At 42.4% G+C, this 15,950-nt stretch overlaps 1 protein-coding gene across 3 annotated transcripts in view; it reads right to left on the bottom strand.

The window, feature by feature from the left end:
- CLIC5 (chloride intracellular channel 5) overlaps window positions 1-15,950 on the bottom strand; it is an 88,012-nt gene that overhangs the window by 71,969 nt on the left and 93 nt on the right. The window contains exons 1-2 of one of the 3 annotated variants that reach the window (XM_081943260.1): window positions 15,538-15,813; window positions 14,690-14,730 (exon numbers count right to left, since the gene is read on the bottom strand). Coding sequence is in view for 1 of the 3 variants with exons in the window: in XM_081943257.1 (XP_081799383.1) it covers window positions 4,845-5,132 (288 nt within the window). In the remaining 2 variants the exon portion in view is untranslated. Of the gene's footprint in view, window positions 1-4,844; window positions 5,260-14,689; window positions 14,731-15,537; window positions 15,814-15,950 lie in introns of those variants that run through there. The other 2 variants (XM_081943259.1, XM_081943257.1) reach the window with 2 other exon arrangements.

Genomic DNA, 15,950 nt, shown 5'->3' with positions numbered 1-15,950 from the left:
TGGGGATAGATCATGAACTTTCAACTGGGTGGAATTCCAGGATGTACATCAGAGTTGGAATTTTCCATAGAGGTGCTAACTTGCCTGTAGAATAAATTAGACCTTTAAAGATGTTTTTGCCTTGGACAATGATTTAATTCTGCATGGTATTTAGAACCCTAACATAGCCCATGCTATGCAACACCTGCTTGGACAGGTAAGTTGATTACCTGTCCAAGCAGCAAACAGTGAGAGAGGCACAGGGGGGAGGCATGCAACCCAGATGTGCCACCCGGGCCACAGGAAAGTGAAGAGACAGTGTACTGCCCCGAGTCCCCTTGGGGAGAGGGAGCGGTTGACAAATCCAATAAATAAATAAATAATAAATAAATAAATAAATAAATAAATAAATAAATAAATACCGGAGCAGGTGCGCGGTCACAGGAGTCTCATCTTCACATAGTGGCACTGTCAGCGGACGGCAGCAGAGGCATGGGGGGAAGGCATGCAGCTCATCTTTATGTCTCTTGGCATGCCTGCAGTCTGTGCGGAGCATTGGGATCACCTGCCTTCCCCCCTCATACCACTGCCTCCATCTACTGTTGTTGCTAGTACTGCCACACAAAGACGAGCCTCTCGCAGCTGGAAGCCCACTCCGACCCACTGTTCTCTCGGCTTTTCCATGGTCCACACAGCACATCCAGATTGTATGTCTCGCCCCATCTCTGTCTCCGCCTGCTGCTTGGGCAGGTAATCAACTCACTGTCAGGCCTATAGTTATGTTTCTTTTAGGATCTTTGGCCTGCCACACTTTCTATTATTTTCCTATGCTGTTTTATTAGTGTAGTAGTTGGGAGGGGGGAATAGAAAGGAGTAGATTTGTGGAATGTGTTGTCATTCTTTTCTAGAAAGGTCATCTTTTGTCTCCGCACCTCGACACCTGACCGGAAGCAGAGGGGTGGAGATGCCAGCGTGGAAGAAGAAGTTTGCACCATGTGATGGATTTATGGGAGTGGGCATAAGATTATGAACTTTCAACTGGGTGGAATTCCAGGAAGTAAATCAGAGTTGGAATTCCACAGATGTGCTAAGATGTCTGACTTATTAAATTGGAACTTTAAGGAAAGTTTTGCTTTGGATTCTGATTTAATTCTGCATGATACTTGGAACGCTGACACTCACCTGCACTGCACAGGATGCAGCTGCTGCCGCACACCATTGGTTCCTATTCACTCACTGCCTCCTGTGCTGACCACGCTCACCCCCTTCACTAGAGCATATTTTTGGATAGGGCTTATATTAGGTGCATGTATAAAAATCAGGCTAGGGCTTATTTTCAATGTAGGTCTTATTTTCGGAGAAACAAAGTAAGGCATAAAGTAATTTGTTTAGGTTTGGCTTAATGAGTGAATCTAATCATTGTTGCTCATAAACCATACTTTAGTCTAGCATATTGTGAGAATTAGTCAATTATGGCTCAATAAATCATAGTAAACAAAATAGGACTGAGTAGCATGAAGTACAATGCTGAAAGATAAGGGCAATCTTAAAATAGGTGAAGCAAACTGCTCCTTCTTTGGCCTGTTTTTGTTTTGCTTTTTCAATGATTAATATCTTGGGAAGAAAGGGCCTAACTTTTCAGTGGCACCTGAAGAACAAAAGGTAGAGTATTAATCACACCTTGATATGGCATTAAGTTTGTTATGACATGAGATAGGCAAAAGCAATCCATATGAGCTACATGCAGTCCTCAAACTAATTTTACCATCCTAAGAGCCTCCTGGAATTGCACAATGAAAGAAGTTGCCTGAAGCCCACAGGCAGACAGCAATGCCTTCTTTGTGATGGCAGCACCTTGGGGATAATCTGGCCAACAGCCAATTATCAACAGTCAGTAGACCAGCAAGATGTTGGTGTTGTCTCCTCCTGATCTCTTACCCCTGTGTAATAATTGCATATAGGAGCCTCTGATAAACTGAAGAGACTGGACCTAGTGTAGGCAATCTCTAAAAGGCCTAGCCCTAGTTGATATGAAGCCTAAGTCTGTAAAATACCTCAACTCCCGTTAGAAGAGAATTATATGTGTCAGAAACAGAATAAAAAATTAGAAAGCACATTCTTCTATTGTTCTTTATATTTGTAAGCAGAATATGACAGTTATTTATCATTGAACAATTGAATAATCAATCATTAACAATATGATACCCCCATTTAATATGCAAATTGTTTTGTTCAATGAGCTATTGTTAACTTATTTTACATAATAAACAATGGATTAGGTGTCTTCTACCTATTCATGAAATCATGGAAATATGATCCATGAACAGAGACTCTAATTTGGGAGTCATTTCATTTTGTATTTAAAACATAACCTATGGAAACCTTTGTTTATGTTTAGCAAGTTCAAACTTGTTTCAAACACCCAGAAACTATTTGCTTCTATTTGTCTTCTAGTATCTGCAAATAAGCTCTGAATAATGAACTGGTATGATAGAGAACTGCCTAGGTACACAATGGAATTCAGTCTTATCTCATAGTCATTCCAAAGTAAGCAGGAATAGAACTGTGCTGCTACATAGCTTTTTAAATATAATTTCCCCCCAATCCTTCCATAAAATATTATATCCATTACAGTTTAAAGAAAATTAAACTGAAAAAAACACAATGACTTGTTAATTGCTATAAATGAAACACTTAAAAGTATATTCACACAACAAACATGAGTTTCAGATAATGACCTGATAAAACTGAAAAGAAAATGTAACAACAGCTGAGTCTATAAATTAGCATGTGGATACTGTACTTATACATCATGTTTCATTCAGATTATTTCTTCAGAAATAACCTGAATACTATTATCACCACTGAAACAAAGCTATGCTTTATAGAGTTGCACTCTAAACTATTAAAATATCAGAAATAAAATATATATTTACTACCAACTGGAAGGAATATTTATAACTTTAACAAAATAGCAGTTGTTAAGAACCTTGGAAATCTTAAAAGTCCAACCACTTGCTCAAGCAGGAAACCTTATACTGTTTCAAACAAATGATTGTCCAATCTCTTCTTAAAAACCTCCAGTGTTGGGGCATTCACATCTTCTGGACGCAAGTCATTCCACTGATTAATTGTTCTGACAGGAAATTTATCCTTAGTTTTAAGTTTACTCTCTTCTTGATTAGTTCATTTCTACAGTTCTCAATTCCTACAGAATTGAAATACCAAATTTGCACCAAGGAAAGAAAATGTTACGTTTTCCTAAAAAAATCTTTTTAAAAAACTATTCCCTTACGTCACTAACATAAAGCCTTATTAAATTGTGTACATTAACAGATTAGATTAAAATATTAATATTTTAATTCTATTAACATTTCCATTTATAATAGAAAAGTAGCGCAATGAAGGCTAGCAATCACTATTACATTTTAAAATGTGATAGAACTTCAACTAACAAACTTTTTCTCAGTATTATAGTGAAAAGTAAACTTGTTGAAATTCCTTTTTCTGCACTATTTAGAAATAGATGAATTCTGGATTTTCTTGTATCTGATAACATAGTTACTATCTTAAATTATGGAATAAGAACCCATAGATCTACTAAAGCTCTACCCAGATTACTTCTCATGTGAGAGATTATTCTATAGCAGGGGTGTCAAAGTCAATTTAATTGAGGGACACATCAGGATCGTGTTTGACCTCAGGGAGGGGGGGCATGGCCAGGGTGGGCATGACCAGCTCGATGTCACTTATGTCGGAGGTGCCTGTGGGGCCCGAGTACTCTGCTAGAGAAAATGGGCTCCCGACCTTCGTTTTTGCAACCTTCTGGTAGGTAGATGTTTTCAGGTGTATTTATCCATGTGCTGGATAAGGAAATCGCTGACAAACCTTAAGACTTTGTTCCTGCTGGCACAGCACTTGATCAATGTAATTCTCATCAGTTAAAGAGCTTTCCAAAAGGGAAAAAAAAGTTTTTGCACTCTGCAAACCTCTGAAAAACGGCCCATTTTTCGTGAAAATGAGTCCATTTTTTTTCAAATAAAAGGTACGAATAACCTTGGGGGGTCTTGCAGAGTGCTCCTGGGGGTGGGGGCAAAAAAGAGCAAAAAACGGTCCATTTTTCACAAAAACGGCCCTGTTTTTTGTCAAAAAAATTGCATGCATAGCCTTTTGGAGGCTTAGAGAGTGCTGCTGGGGGCTGGGGGGGGCCAAAAAACGGCCCATTTTTTGCACATTTCTGCCCTCACCAGCCCCCAGGAGCTCTCTGAAAGCCTCCATAAAGCTATGCATGGCCATTTTGATGAAGGGGCAAAAATGCTGTATTCAGTGTATAAGTCGCACCCAGATTTTCAGCCTCTTTTTTGAGGAAAAAAGGTGTGTCTTATACTCTGAAAAATATGGTACTTTTCTCAACAAACTCAGGCAAGGAAAAAGCTATGAGCACAGCAAGGAAAAAGCACAGCAATGACTTGAAAGTATGCATATGAAGCTTATACAGGTATCACAAAATTTTAATATTCTGAAAGACGCTTAAATAACTCAACAAAATATTCAAAATATTTTCCACCAATTTTTGCATGCTTTCTCAGTGAATTTTATTCTCTGAAAACCAGATATAGGATTGCAAGTTATCATTAGCTATGGGCAACTGCTGTATCCACTTTGATACTGGATAAGGATGAGACATGCAATATTTCTTACTGGAGTGGTAAAAACATGCAAAAATATGGTTTAATTCTCCACTAAGCAGAAAAGTAAAATTATAGTCCTATATTGAATATATTGCTTTTCTCCAAATGTTAGGGAAAAGCTATGTTATATCTGAGACAACCATAACTGTATTCATGCCTAGCAAAAGAACTTACCTTAACAACAAGGAAAATCTTATGTTCTTCTTTTGGAAAATTGTTGTTCTCTTCTGAATTGTCATTGAAAGGAAATCTGACAGTATTTCTTGAAGTTTTGAAAATGTCCTCCATAGTCATTCCACTTTCAAAAGCTCTGTCCTCTCTATCTTTGTATTGATTCTCTTCAAAATCATCTTGCAGAGAATCTGTTTCTTCCCCCCTTTCAGAGCCATGCTGGGAGGAACAAGAGTTTTGATGGCTAATTTCGTTACTATTCTCACATCTAATGTCCATGATGTCTAGCATGGCAATTAAAGGAGGAGAAGGTGAGTCTCCACTGCTCTGATTAGAGATTTGTTCACATTCCCCTTCCTCTAAATTTGGATTTTCATAAAACCTAGCTTCCTCTGTTTTTTCAGCTACATTGGTAAGCTGCCCATTTTCCATGACAGACAATTCAATGAATTATCTGTTCCTCTAGGAATTCAAATCAAGCTGCTGATGGTGATAGATAAAAACCCTACTTAAGAGCAAGCAGTGTTTGTGATATGCCTTCTGAATCACATTGTTACACCTGAGAAGTTTCCAACAATCATTTACAAGAGCTTTAAATCAACAAACTGCATATCCACTGAAGACTGACTACTTTTTAACCCTTGCGCAGTTTGAAGTGTGAGCACTTGTTCTTCAAAATAACTTTGACTCACATATTCTCAGCAGATAGATGGCAGGGCAAAATATTTTCCTTAGTTCTCCTCTGTTTTTCTAATAGCAAACCTGTGGACCTTTTTCTCCCCCAAGGATCACCATTTCTTTTCAAAAAGCACTTTACCCTGTTTCCCCGAAAATAAACCTTCCCCAGATAGATAATAAGCCCAATCGGGCTTTTGAGCACATGCGCTAAAATAAGCCCTCCCCGAAAATAAGCCCTTCCTGAAAATATTGCAACACAGCAGCAGTCATGAGGTGACTACACTTGCCACCTCCTGCACCTCAAAAATAATAAGACCTCCCCAAAATAAGGCCAAGTGCTTATTTTGGGGATCAAAAGAAAATAAGACACTGTCTTATTTTCGGGAAAACACAGTAGAACAATAATTTAAATAATGGATACAAAAGTGTGGTGAACAGTCTGAAAAGGACTGAAAGGGGCTCAGTCTTCACAAAACCTGAGGAATACAGATACAACACATGAAATAATGATTCATATTTAGCCATCAAAATAATTTCCTAAGAATTTAAGACCTATCTTTCAGAAATAATTTTCGCTGCATAACTTTTAGAGAGATCACCGATACAAAATGGAAGTTTTTTAAGTTTCTACTTTTACACAGACGCACACACTTTCATCACTGTCCATTTGAGAGAACAAAAGCAAGTGCCAGAGTATCTGGCTTGGATGAAGAACCTGCTTACAAAGGCTGTCATTCATTGCTAAGGGAGAGTCACTAATTTCCTAACGTGTTTCGATGTGTCTCCAACAGCTGTGAAATGTAAGAATTTGAGGGACTAAAAGCCGTTAATATCGCCGTTTCAATGTAGAAAAGTTAGTGGCACTTTTTCCATTGGGAAAAAGACTCCAGAGAACATACACCTTTTTTTTTGCCACATTCCAAGGAAATGCAACCAGGAGTCTTATAATATTATTGTCTGACAGCAACACACAATATTCCAGAAAAGCCACTGTAAAGATAATATCATTTCCCTTGTTGTTGTGCATCCTCAGCCAAATAACTGTTTAACCTGCATGCATGCCAATATCAAGACTTTTAGCAAAAGTAATTAAAATGTACAAATTGGAGTTAGCTTTAAATTGGGCTTCCTTAGTTGGAAAATTAGTAACCAGAGCAAAGTACTATAATAAAATCTACTTGTATTCTGTGTATGCCAATACAACTGATAGTTGTAGAAGATTTTCATAGTACAGAGAAAAGTAATTACCATATTTTTCGGAGTATAAGATAAATCTGGGTGCATCTTATACACTGAATACAGCATTTTTTGCCTCCTGAAACCCTGCCCCCTTCACCAAAATGGCCGTGCATAGTCTTTAGGCTTCTTGATTGCTCCTGGGGGCTGGGGAGGGCAGAAATGAGAGGAAAACGGGCTGTTATTTTGCTCAATTTTGCCCCCCCCCCAGCCCAGTTCTGATATACTACCTTTTGCAGTTAACAATGAGAAGAAACCAAGAAGACCAGAAAGGCAAACAGATAAATTTAATACTGTTTCAAAGTAAAAAGGAAGAGAGATTTTTCTGCAAAATTTGATGTAATCTGGGTGTGACCCACAGTTACAAAGTTTTCCTAAGATTTATAAAATGGGTTAAAGTACAATTCTGATAAAGATGCAGGAAGGTGAGAAAAAAGGGATCGAAGTGCCTTAATATAAACATAATACAAAAGTGGGAAGTGGAAGTTTAGGATAAGGGCAAAGCAAAAAGTTGTTAGAAAAGGATCCTGAATTCAGGGGAATTTGCAACAGATTGTTAAATTTAGAGCAAATCATGAAAGGCTAACCTCAGTGTTAGCATACTAGCCATGAGTGACTGAAGAATGTAGGAGAAAATTTGTACTAATTCTTGTATAGGATACTAAGCTTAGCATAAATGAATGAGTGTTAAATAGGTTTAAACATGATCGCATCACTTGACATTTCCTTTGCCAAGGCTAGTTTAAATGTGCTTAAGTGTGAGGTGTTGATTGTAATAGGAGATAGGCATAGACAAAGGATAAGCAACAGTCACCCACCCGATAGTTAAAGACATATGTGACTGAAGACAGAATAAGCATCAATGAGGGAAGGTGCAAATCATAGTTCAGTAACACAGGCCGGGAAAGGTTGGCAACCACAGAGGCTGGTACAGAGGACTGTTTTCAAGATAACAGAACATGATGGAAAACGCAGTGGTCTCAGATATGCACACGTACACACAGAAAAGTTACGCTCTTCAGTTCAGCTACCTCCATAAGATTAAACTTTTCCTGGCCATGGAAGACTTAGCACAACCATATAGAAAATGGAAAGCAGGGAAAACCTAGAGCCGTAATGGCAAACCTATGGCATATATGTATATAGCACGGAGAGCCATATTTGCTGGCACGGCAGCCCTCAGTTCCGGCACACATGCACATGCCAGCCAGCTGATTTTTGGCCTTTCGGGGGGCTGGGGGAGGCCGTTTTTGCCCTCCCCAGGCTTCAGGAAAGCGTTGGGAGCCTGGGAAGGACGAAAAACAGGCTCAATGGGCCAACCGGAAGTTCATTCCCGAACTTCTGGTTGGGACGTTGGGGACATTTTTTGCCCTCCCTAGGCTTCAGGAAAGCCTCTGGAGCCTGAGGAGGATGAACCCTCCCCTGCACGGGGGGCACATGTGTTGTGTGTCCATACACAGGTGAGGGGTTGTGTGTGCATAGGCAGGTGGGTGGGCACATGTGCGCACACAATAGCATGCACATGCATAATTTTGACACAGCTTTAAAAAATGGTTAGCTGTCACTCACCTAGGGCACCAAAAGGAAAGGATTTACAAGTCATATGTTTGCTCTCTGAATCAAGAATCTAAAGTCCCACTAGCACAGTGATGGCGAACCTATGGCACGTATGCCACAGGTGGCATACGGAGCCATTTGTCAGGGCACACGAGGTGCTGCCCTGTCAGCTGGCCAGCGTGCATGTGCGTGCTGGCGAACTGAGTACACCCTTTTTAAAGCCATTTTTCGCCCTCCCCAGGCTCCAGAGGCTTTATAGGAGCCTGGGGAGGGTGAAAAGAGCCTCCCCCACCCCACCCCCCGGAGGCCTTCCGGAGGCTTCATGAGCTTCCCTGAGGCCTCCGCAACGCAAAAAACTGGTCCTACGGGCAAACCGGAAGTTCGGGAACGGACTTCCGGTTTGCTCGGAGGGTCGTTTTGACTGCTCTGGAGGCTTCAGAGAAGCGTCCTGAAGGTCCCTCAAGCCTTCGGAGCGCTCAAAACGACCCTCTGAGCAAACCGGAAGTCACTTCCGATTTGCTCGGAGATTTGTTTTGACTGCTCCGGAGTCTTCAGGGAAGCATCCTGAACAGCCTTGAAGCCTCCGGAGGGCTTCTAGGGGGACGGCGGAGGCTGTTTTTGCCCTCCCCAGGCTCCTATAAAGCCTCTGGAGCCTGGGGAGGGCAAAAAAAGCATGCAAAAAATGGGAGGGAGCGCCTGTAGTGCGCGCATGTGCACTGGGGTGTGTGTATCACACATTGCATTATGGGTGCGGCACGCCCACACACTACCCCCTGAACTCCCCCCACTTATGGCACGCAAGCCAAAAAAGGTTCACCATCGCTGAGCTAGCATATATGACACTGGAGAAACTTTTCCCTATCCAGAACTCTGCCAAAGAAAAACGATGTCCTCTTCTGTCTCATGCCATGATTAACTTTGGTCTTGATGATCAACTTATTTCTACATTTAGCATACTGGATGGTAGACTAGAAAATTATAGATTTTGGGACTTCCGGTTCCGGCGGCTGACGGCGACGGGCAAGCTTTGCTCGCCCCGCGCTTTCCCGGTGGGCTCCCCACTCCTTGGGGGGCACAGGACGCCCCGTAGAGGCTCCTGCCGGAGGAGTGGCACTGCGGGGGATCCCCTGGATCGGCGGCGGCAGGGGGGGCCCCCGCTTCGCTCTAGGCACCGGGGAGCATGATGGGGGATGCTTCGGCGTCTTCGCTGCGAGGCTGACGGAAGAAAAAAACAAGCAGAAGGACGTGGCTGCGGTGCGGTGAGGCGACAACTCCCTCTCATTCCCTTCACTGATTTGGAAAAATTGCCAGCAGTTTAAACTTTACTTTTGGCTTGGCTGGAGAAGCGCGGCTGGAGGGAGGGGGATTTCCCCCCCCCCTTGGACAGGCGGCTTGAAACAATTTTGCTCCCAGCCCCAAGGGAAGGAGGAGGGGGGAGAGCCAACTAAGCATGTCACGCTCCTATTAATGGCGAATTTTGAACCTACAATGGAATGATGATCTGGAAAGTTTGGAAACTTTGAAAACTTTGTTATGCCTCTAAGCCCGAAGCGAGCAGGGCAAGATGGCACAGTTCCGTTGTCTTTATGAACTGTGAAACCTGACTCCACCTTTAAAACTTCAGGCTTCCGGTCTTTGTCTCTGTGCTACTCAGACAAATCTCTTGTTGACTGTTATCTTTTGGATTCCCTGGAGTGAAAAATTTAACTCTATTGCCAGGGTGATTAGAAAAATCCTCCTCTGCCTGAACCTTCTGTCTCCTGGACTCTCCTGGCTGTTCTACCTCTCTGACTGACCACTCTCTATACTGACTGAACTCTTTATTCTACAAACAATGTCTCCTAAAAAACTACCTCCTGGAAAGCCTGGATATGCTGCTTCTGCCCCGACATCTGCAACATCCAGTCCTAGTACACAATCAACGATAACAGCTTTGATGCAACCTAAAACTACAGAGACTGAGTTTCAACAAATGTTTCAGCAACTCCTAAAGGGACAAGAGGAAATAAAAAAACAACTAAAGGAGATGAAAGAAGAAATTAAAGAGAATCAGGCCCAAATCAATAAAAACTCACAGAGACTGGATCTTTTGGAGGGTGGGACGGCTGAGATGAGGGAGGGGATGGAAGGGGTGCAGAAGGGGAACAAAGAACTTGATACCCAACAGATGAAAATAGAATTTGAGAGAATGTCCTTTTACCTTAGATTTCAAAATGTGGTGGAGGCAGATGATGAAAACATAAGGGACATTATGACAAGTATTTTGGCTGAATACATCCAGAGAGAGAAACAACAGATGGGGTGGGAAATAGATTTGGTCTACAGAGTGAACTCAGCTTATGCTAGAACACATAACGTACCCAGGGAGGTACACATTAAATTCCTTAGAAAAAGTACAAGAGATGAAATTCTGAGTGCACAAAGGGGGCAAGAATTGAAATACCAGGACAGGCAAATAACCATTCTGAAACAGATCCCCAAGAAAGTGAGGGAAAAAAGAAAAAGCTATTCGCAGCTAGCGAAGAGATTATACCAGAAGGGGGTCTGGTTCAGATGGCTGATGCCTGAAGGGATGCTAGTATTCTGGGAGGACACAAGAGTTAGAATTAACACACCCATAGAGGCACAGGCCTTTATGGAAAAAAACAAAGCTCTCTTAGAAAAACCAGATGATCCTACACCAGATACACAGGACACGGGAGGGGCCGGAGCTCTGCCAGCGGGGGGGAGATGGGGCGACACTGAGAAAGTTCAGATCACAGAAATGAATAAGATATCTGCTTGACATAAGTTGACCGAAATTATTAATTGAATCTATATGCTGACTATATGTTACTATTTAGTAATGATTTCTCTGTAAATGTATACTTTGAGTATGGAGGGAGGGGGCACCTACCGCACACTGCAACCGCCAAAATTTGTACCTTTCCATTACCTTTTTCCCTGTAAAATTTTTAAAAAACCAATAAAACTTTGTTTTAAAAAAAATTATAGATTTTGGCTGGTTAGCAGAGGAACCAGAGAAGGCAATGGCAAACAAGCTACGTTACCTACTATATTTGACCAGTAGATGGAGATATACCAGTACATTTGAATGTCTGTTTGGCTCAGTATCAGGTAGCTAGTCTGTAAACTTCTTATGCAACTATGCCACCAAGTCCACTTCATCTGACAGACATTTCTGTCATTAAATAATGTTGCTTTTCTGATTTTATTTATTTATTTATATGGAAACTTCCCACTTCAGTTTCTCACTACCTTCATTGTTTTATAGCTGGCATGTTCTCCCTGGTTACCTAGCCCATAATTTGATACCTTACACATAGTTCATGTTTCAGTGGATTTGATTCTCGGCCAGTGTTTCATCTTTAGCTGTAAAGTCATAGTTTCCTTCCCTATAGGGGGCTTTTTCCTGAGAAGCAGAGTCACAGGATCTAGTATTTCTTTTTCAATATTTGGTGCTGAACAAGTCCAAGAGACATCTGTTCCAAAGATTAAAGAAGAAACTAAGAAATTCAATCTTTTTCTGAACATCAAAAATACCAAGTTCATGACGACCGTGAAGAATGGAAATATAAAAATAATTGGCAGTGAAGAGATCAAATGAGTGCGTGGATCACAGATTGATCAAAAAAGTATGTAGCCCAGAAATAAACAAGTTACACAGTGTTGATTAGCATGAACTGAGTATGTAAAGCAAGGGTATCAGCCCAGCAACTAAATGCAGATTAGTCCACGCTAGTGTGTTTCCCATGCCACCTACAGTTGCAAAACCTGAATCATGAAAAAAATAACAAGAAAACAATTGACTTCTGCAAGGCGTGGGGTTGGGAAAGGCTCATGCATATTCCTTGGACAACAAAGGTGGCAAACAAACAAGTATAGGAAGGTATAAAACCTGGCATATCACTGAAGGCAAAAATCACAAAACTCTGCTTTACTTATTTGGCCATGTCATGTGACTCACGGAAAGGACAGTTATGTTTGGAATGGACAATACTAAAATAAACAAGTCACCAAAACCAGTGGCTAGACCCGTGATGGCAAACCTATGGCACGCGTGCCACAAGTGGCACGTGGAGCCATTTGTCAGGGCACGCGAGACGCTGCCCTGTCAGCTGGCCAGCGCGCATGTGCGCGCTGGCCAGCTGAATTCACCTTTTTAAAAGCCATTTTTCGTTCTCCCCAGGCTCCAGAGGCTTTATAGGAGCCTGGGGAGGGCAAAAAGAGCCTCCCCCGCCCTCCCAGAGGGCCTCCGGAGGCTTCAGGGACCGTCCAGAGGCTTCACTGACGCCTTCGGAGCGCTTAAAACGACCCTCCAAGCAAACCGGAAGTGACTTCTGGGTTGCTCGGAGGGTCGTTTTAAGCGCTCCGAAGGCTTCAGGGACCGTCTGGAGGCTTCCCTGAGGCCTTCGGAGCGCTTAAAACGACCCTCCGAGCAACCCGGAAGTGACTTCCGGTTTGCTCGGAGGGTGGTTTTGAGCGTTCCGAAGGCTTCAGGGAAGCCTCCGGACGGTTCATGAAGCCTCCGGGGGGCCTCCAGGGGGGCGGGGGAGGCTCTTTTCGCCCTCCCCAGGCTCCTATAAAGCCTCTGGAGCCTGGGGAGGGCGAAAAAAGCATGTAAAAATGGGTGGGGCGCGTGGGGATCGCACGTTGCATTATGGGTACGGCACGCCCGCACACGACCCCCCTGCGCTCCCCCCACTTGTGGCACGCGAGCCAAAAAAGGTTCGCCATCGCTGGGCTAGACACTATCAAAGCAGACTAGACAGCGTATAAAACAAGTGAAGTAAGCTATACAAGATTGAAATATGTGGAAGAATTGGTCCATAGAAGTGCCTAGAATCAGACATGATTGAATGGACAGCATCATCATCATGCCCAAGCCACCCATTCTCCCTGACCTTATAAAACATGAGCCAGAGTTAGAAGGGACATTGTACGTCATCTAGGTGAAACCTCCGCCCAAGCAGGAGACCCCACACCTGTGATGGTGAACCTATTGCACACTGGCCATAGGTGGCACACGGAGCCCTCTCTGCAGGCACGTGAAACATTGCCCAGCTCAGCATGCGTGCGCAGCGCACGCCGGCCAGCTGTTTTTGGGGGGAGGGGCATATGCATGGAGGGTGCGCGTGCATGCACAGGAGTGAGGAGAGTGCAGGGGGTTCACACACATCTGCACAAGGTTGGGATGCACAGGGGGGTCGCTTGTGCATGCATGGGGGAGGGGGCATTTGTGGAGGTCATGCATGCATGCACAGGGCAGACGAGGCGCTCATGGGGGGGTCACAAGTGCATGCACAGGGATGGGGCGCGGTGACAGGAATTACAATTAAATGTTCAGGGGACACATGCGGGGATCTCACGTGCATGTGGGGGCAAATGCATGGGGGGGACATGCAGGAGATCTACTCCATTTTGGACCCAGACATAATACAGGTAAGTCCTCGATTTACAGCCATTTAGTGACTATTCGAAGTTACAATGTCTGTGAAAAAAGTGACTTATGACTGTTTTTCATACTTTCAATCATTGCGATGTCCATGTGGTCATGTGATCAAAATTCAGATGCTGGCAACCAACTCATATTTATGACAGTTGCAGTGTCCTGGAGTCATATGATCACCTTTGGCAAACTTCTGACAAGCAAAGTCAATGAGAATGTCAGATTCACTTAACAACCATGTTTCTAACTTAACTAGTGATTCACTTAACTGTGGCAGAAAAAGTCATAAAATGGGGAAAAACTCACTTAGCAACTGTCTCAGCAATAGAAATTTTGACTCAATTGTGGTCATAGGTCAAGGATTACCTATAAGGATTATTACAAGTATAAATGGCACAAATGGAACTCAATTATTTTCACTGCCATGAGATGCCAAAGTGATGTTTTCACTGCTATGGGTTTCCTACTGTGGGAAGGGAACTTCACCAAGACAGTGTTGTATTAGGAAGACCAGTACAGCCCATAACCAAACTAGAAGTCACTGGAATAGCAAAGCCAGCATACATTCTAAAAGAAACCTCCTGAGAATAATTACCAGGATATCAGGACAATTAGAAATAGCTGTAGAGTACAAAATAATACAAAAGACCTAGGAAGTGAAGGAAGAAGTTACCTTTAAGAGAAGAAAAGGTCAGAGTGACAACAAAGACTGATTAGCTCAGGGCGAAGATGTAAAAGTAGGAAATACAGTAGAAGACACTAGGGCTCATCCCTGTCCCATGGGAAGTACTTTAGGGCAGAGGAATAACAAAACTCAAGACAGGATTAGAACCATTAGAAAAGGCACACACAAAAAGTGAGAACACAATAGTACAAAGAAAACAAAAGGACTTCAAAGAGGAAAATGGTATAAGAGATGTACACTTACTGTATGTCAGGGTCAGCTCATCCAGGAACGGTCTTGCTTTCCTGAAATAATAAAGACAACTTGCTTTCAAACGTAGCTTGCTTCGATCCTAAATTCATTCACTCAGCTGGTGACGCTCCCAGCCGGGAAATCCGAACCCAGGGAGGAAACCTTTTTCCATTTAACACTACTGATCTTGCAACTGAATAAGTTTATTTTAGTAGTACATTTAGAGTGTGTTCAAGCAGAGATTCCTTGTTGATACTATTAAGAGATGACCACCTGGTAAAGGAGGAACCTGCAGATATTCTGAACCTGTAATTCTCCACAACCTATCCTTCTCTTTCCCAGGTTGAGAATTCCAAAATCATTTAATAAACTTAACCCCTTCGGGTGATCTCCTTGTTCTTTAATTTTAAAGATAAATAGCAGCAGAAATTGATTCATGAAAAAAGTATTTATATTTCATTTGGAAAGCCTAGGTACTCTGGAAGGATTGCTACAGATTGCATTCTAACATTGTTCGAACATATAGAAACTGGTGTTATACTGTTTGTGAAAGCTTAAGACAAGTAGTCGTTAAAAGGGATGTTTCTAAAGAGAACATGTATCTGTGCTAGAAAATATTGACTTTATTAATCTAATTCCAATGCCAAAATATGGATTTCATAATTATTTTACCCAAATGATTGTTTTGACATTAACATCGGTTATAGCTTAAATTTTTCTCTCAACAAATGGAGTTTCTTTCCTCAAGCAGGAAGGCAATATGTTGATAAAATCTCTTGAAATACAGAACAGAGCTAGATGATTTACGGTGTGAACTCATTAGTACTATCCAGGTTTATTCAATTAAACATACCCATTACCTCTTTAGCTATGGATAAGCATTTTCACGTCCCCTAGGTTTTTTGGAATGTTATTGATTTTTCCGTATTTGCCATCCGCTCCGTTTTATCATACATAAAATTTCACTAGCAATCTCAGCTTGGCTCCTTACGAAGCCAAGCAATGTAAGATAATGAAATTTGCCAAGAATCGGCCATGGGGGGAGGGAAATGTAATACACTGGACCCGCCCGAGGACTGAGTCGGAATTCCCCTCCGTTTCCATTTTTACTTCCTTTCATTAACTCTTGACGTCACTACAATGCCACTACGCAATCCCAACTAGCGGGCTCGCATTGCTTTTTCCTTATTGTCTGTCCCGCCTCTTTCTATAAGCGCCGCCCCCGCCAATAGTTCCGTCCTTCGCGTGTCCCAAAGCCCCACCCGCCGTGCAC

This window comes from Natrix helvetica (genome assembly GCF_964273705.1).
Source record: "Natrix helvetica genome assembly, chromosome: 2".
In the NCBI taxonomy this organism is placed as follows: domain Eukaryota; kingdom Metazoa; phylum Chordata; class Lepidosauria; order Squamata; family Natricidae; genus Natrix; species Natrix helvetica.
This window is presented reverse-complemented; position numbering and strand designations above follow the sequence as displayed.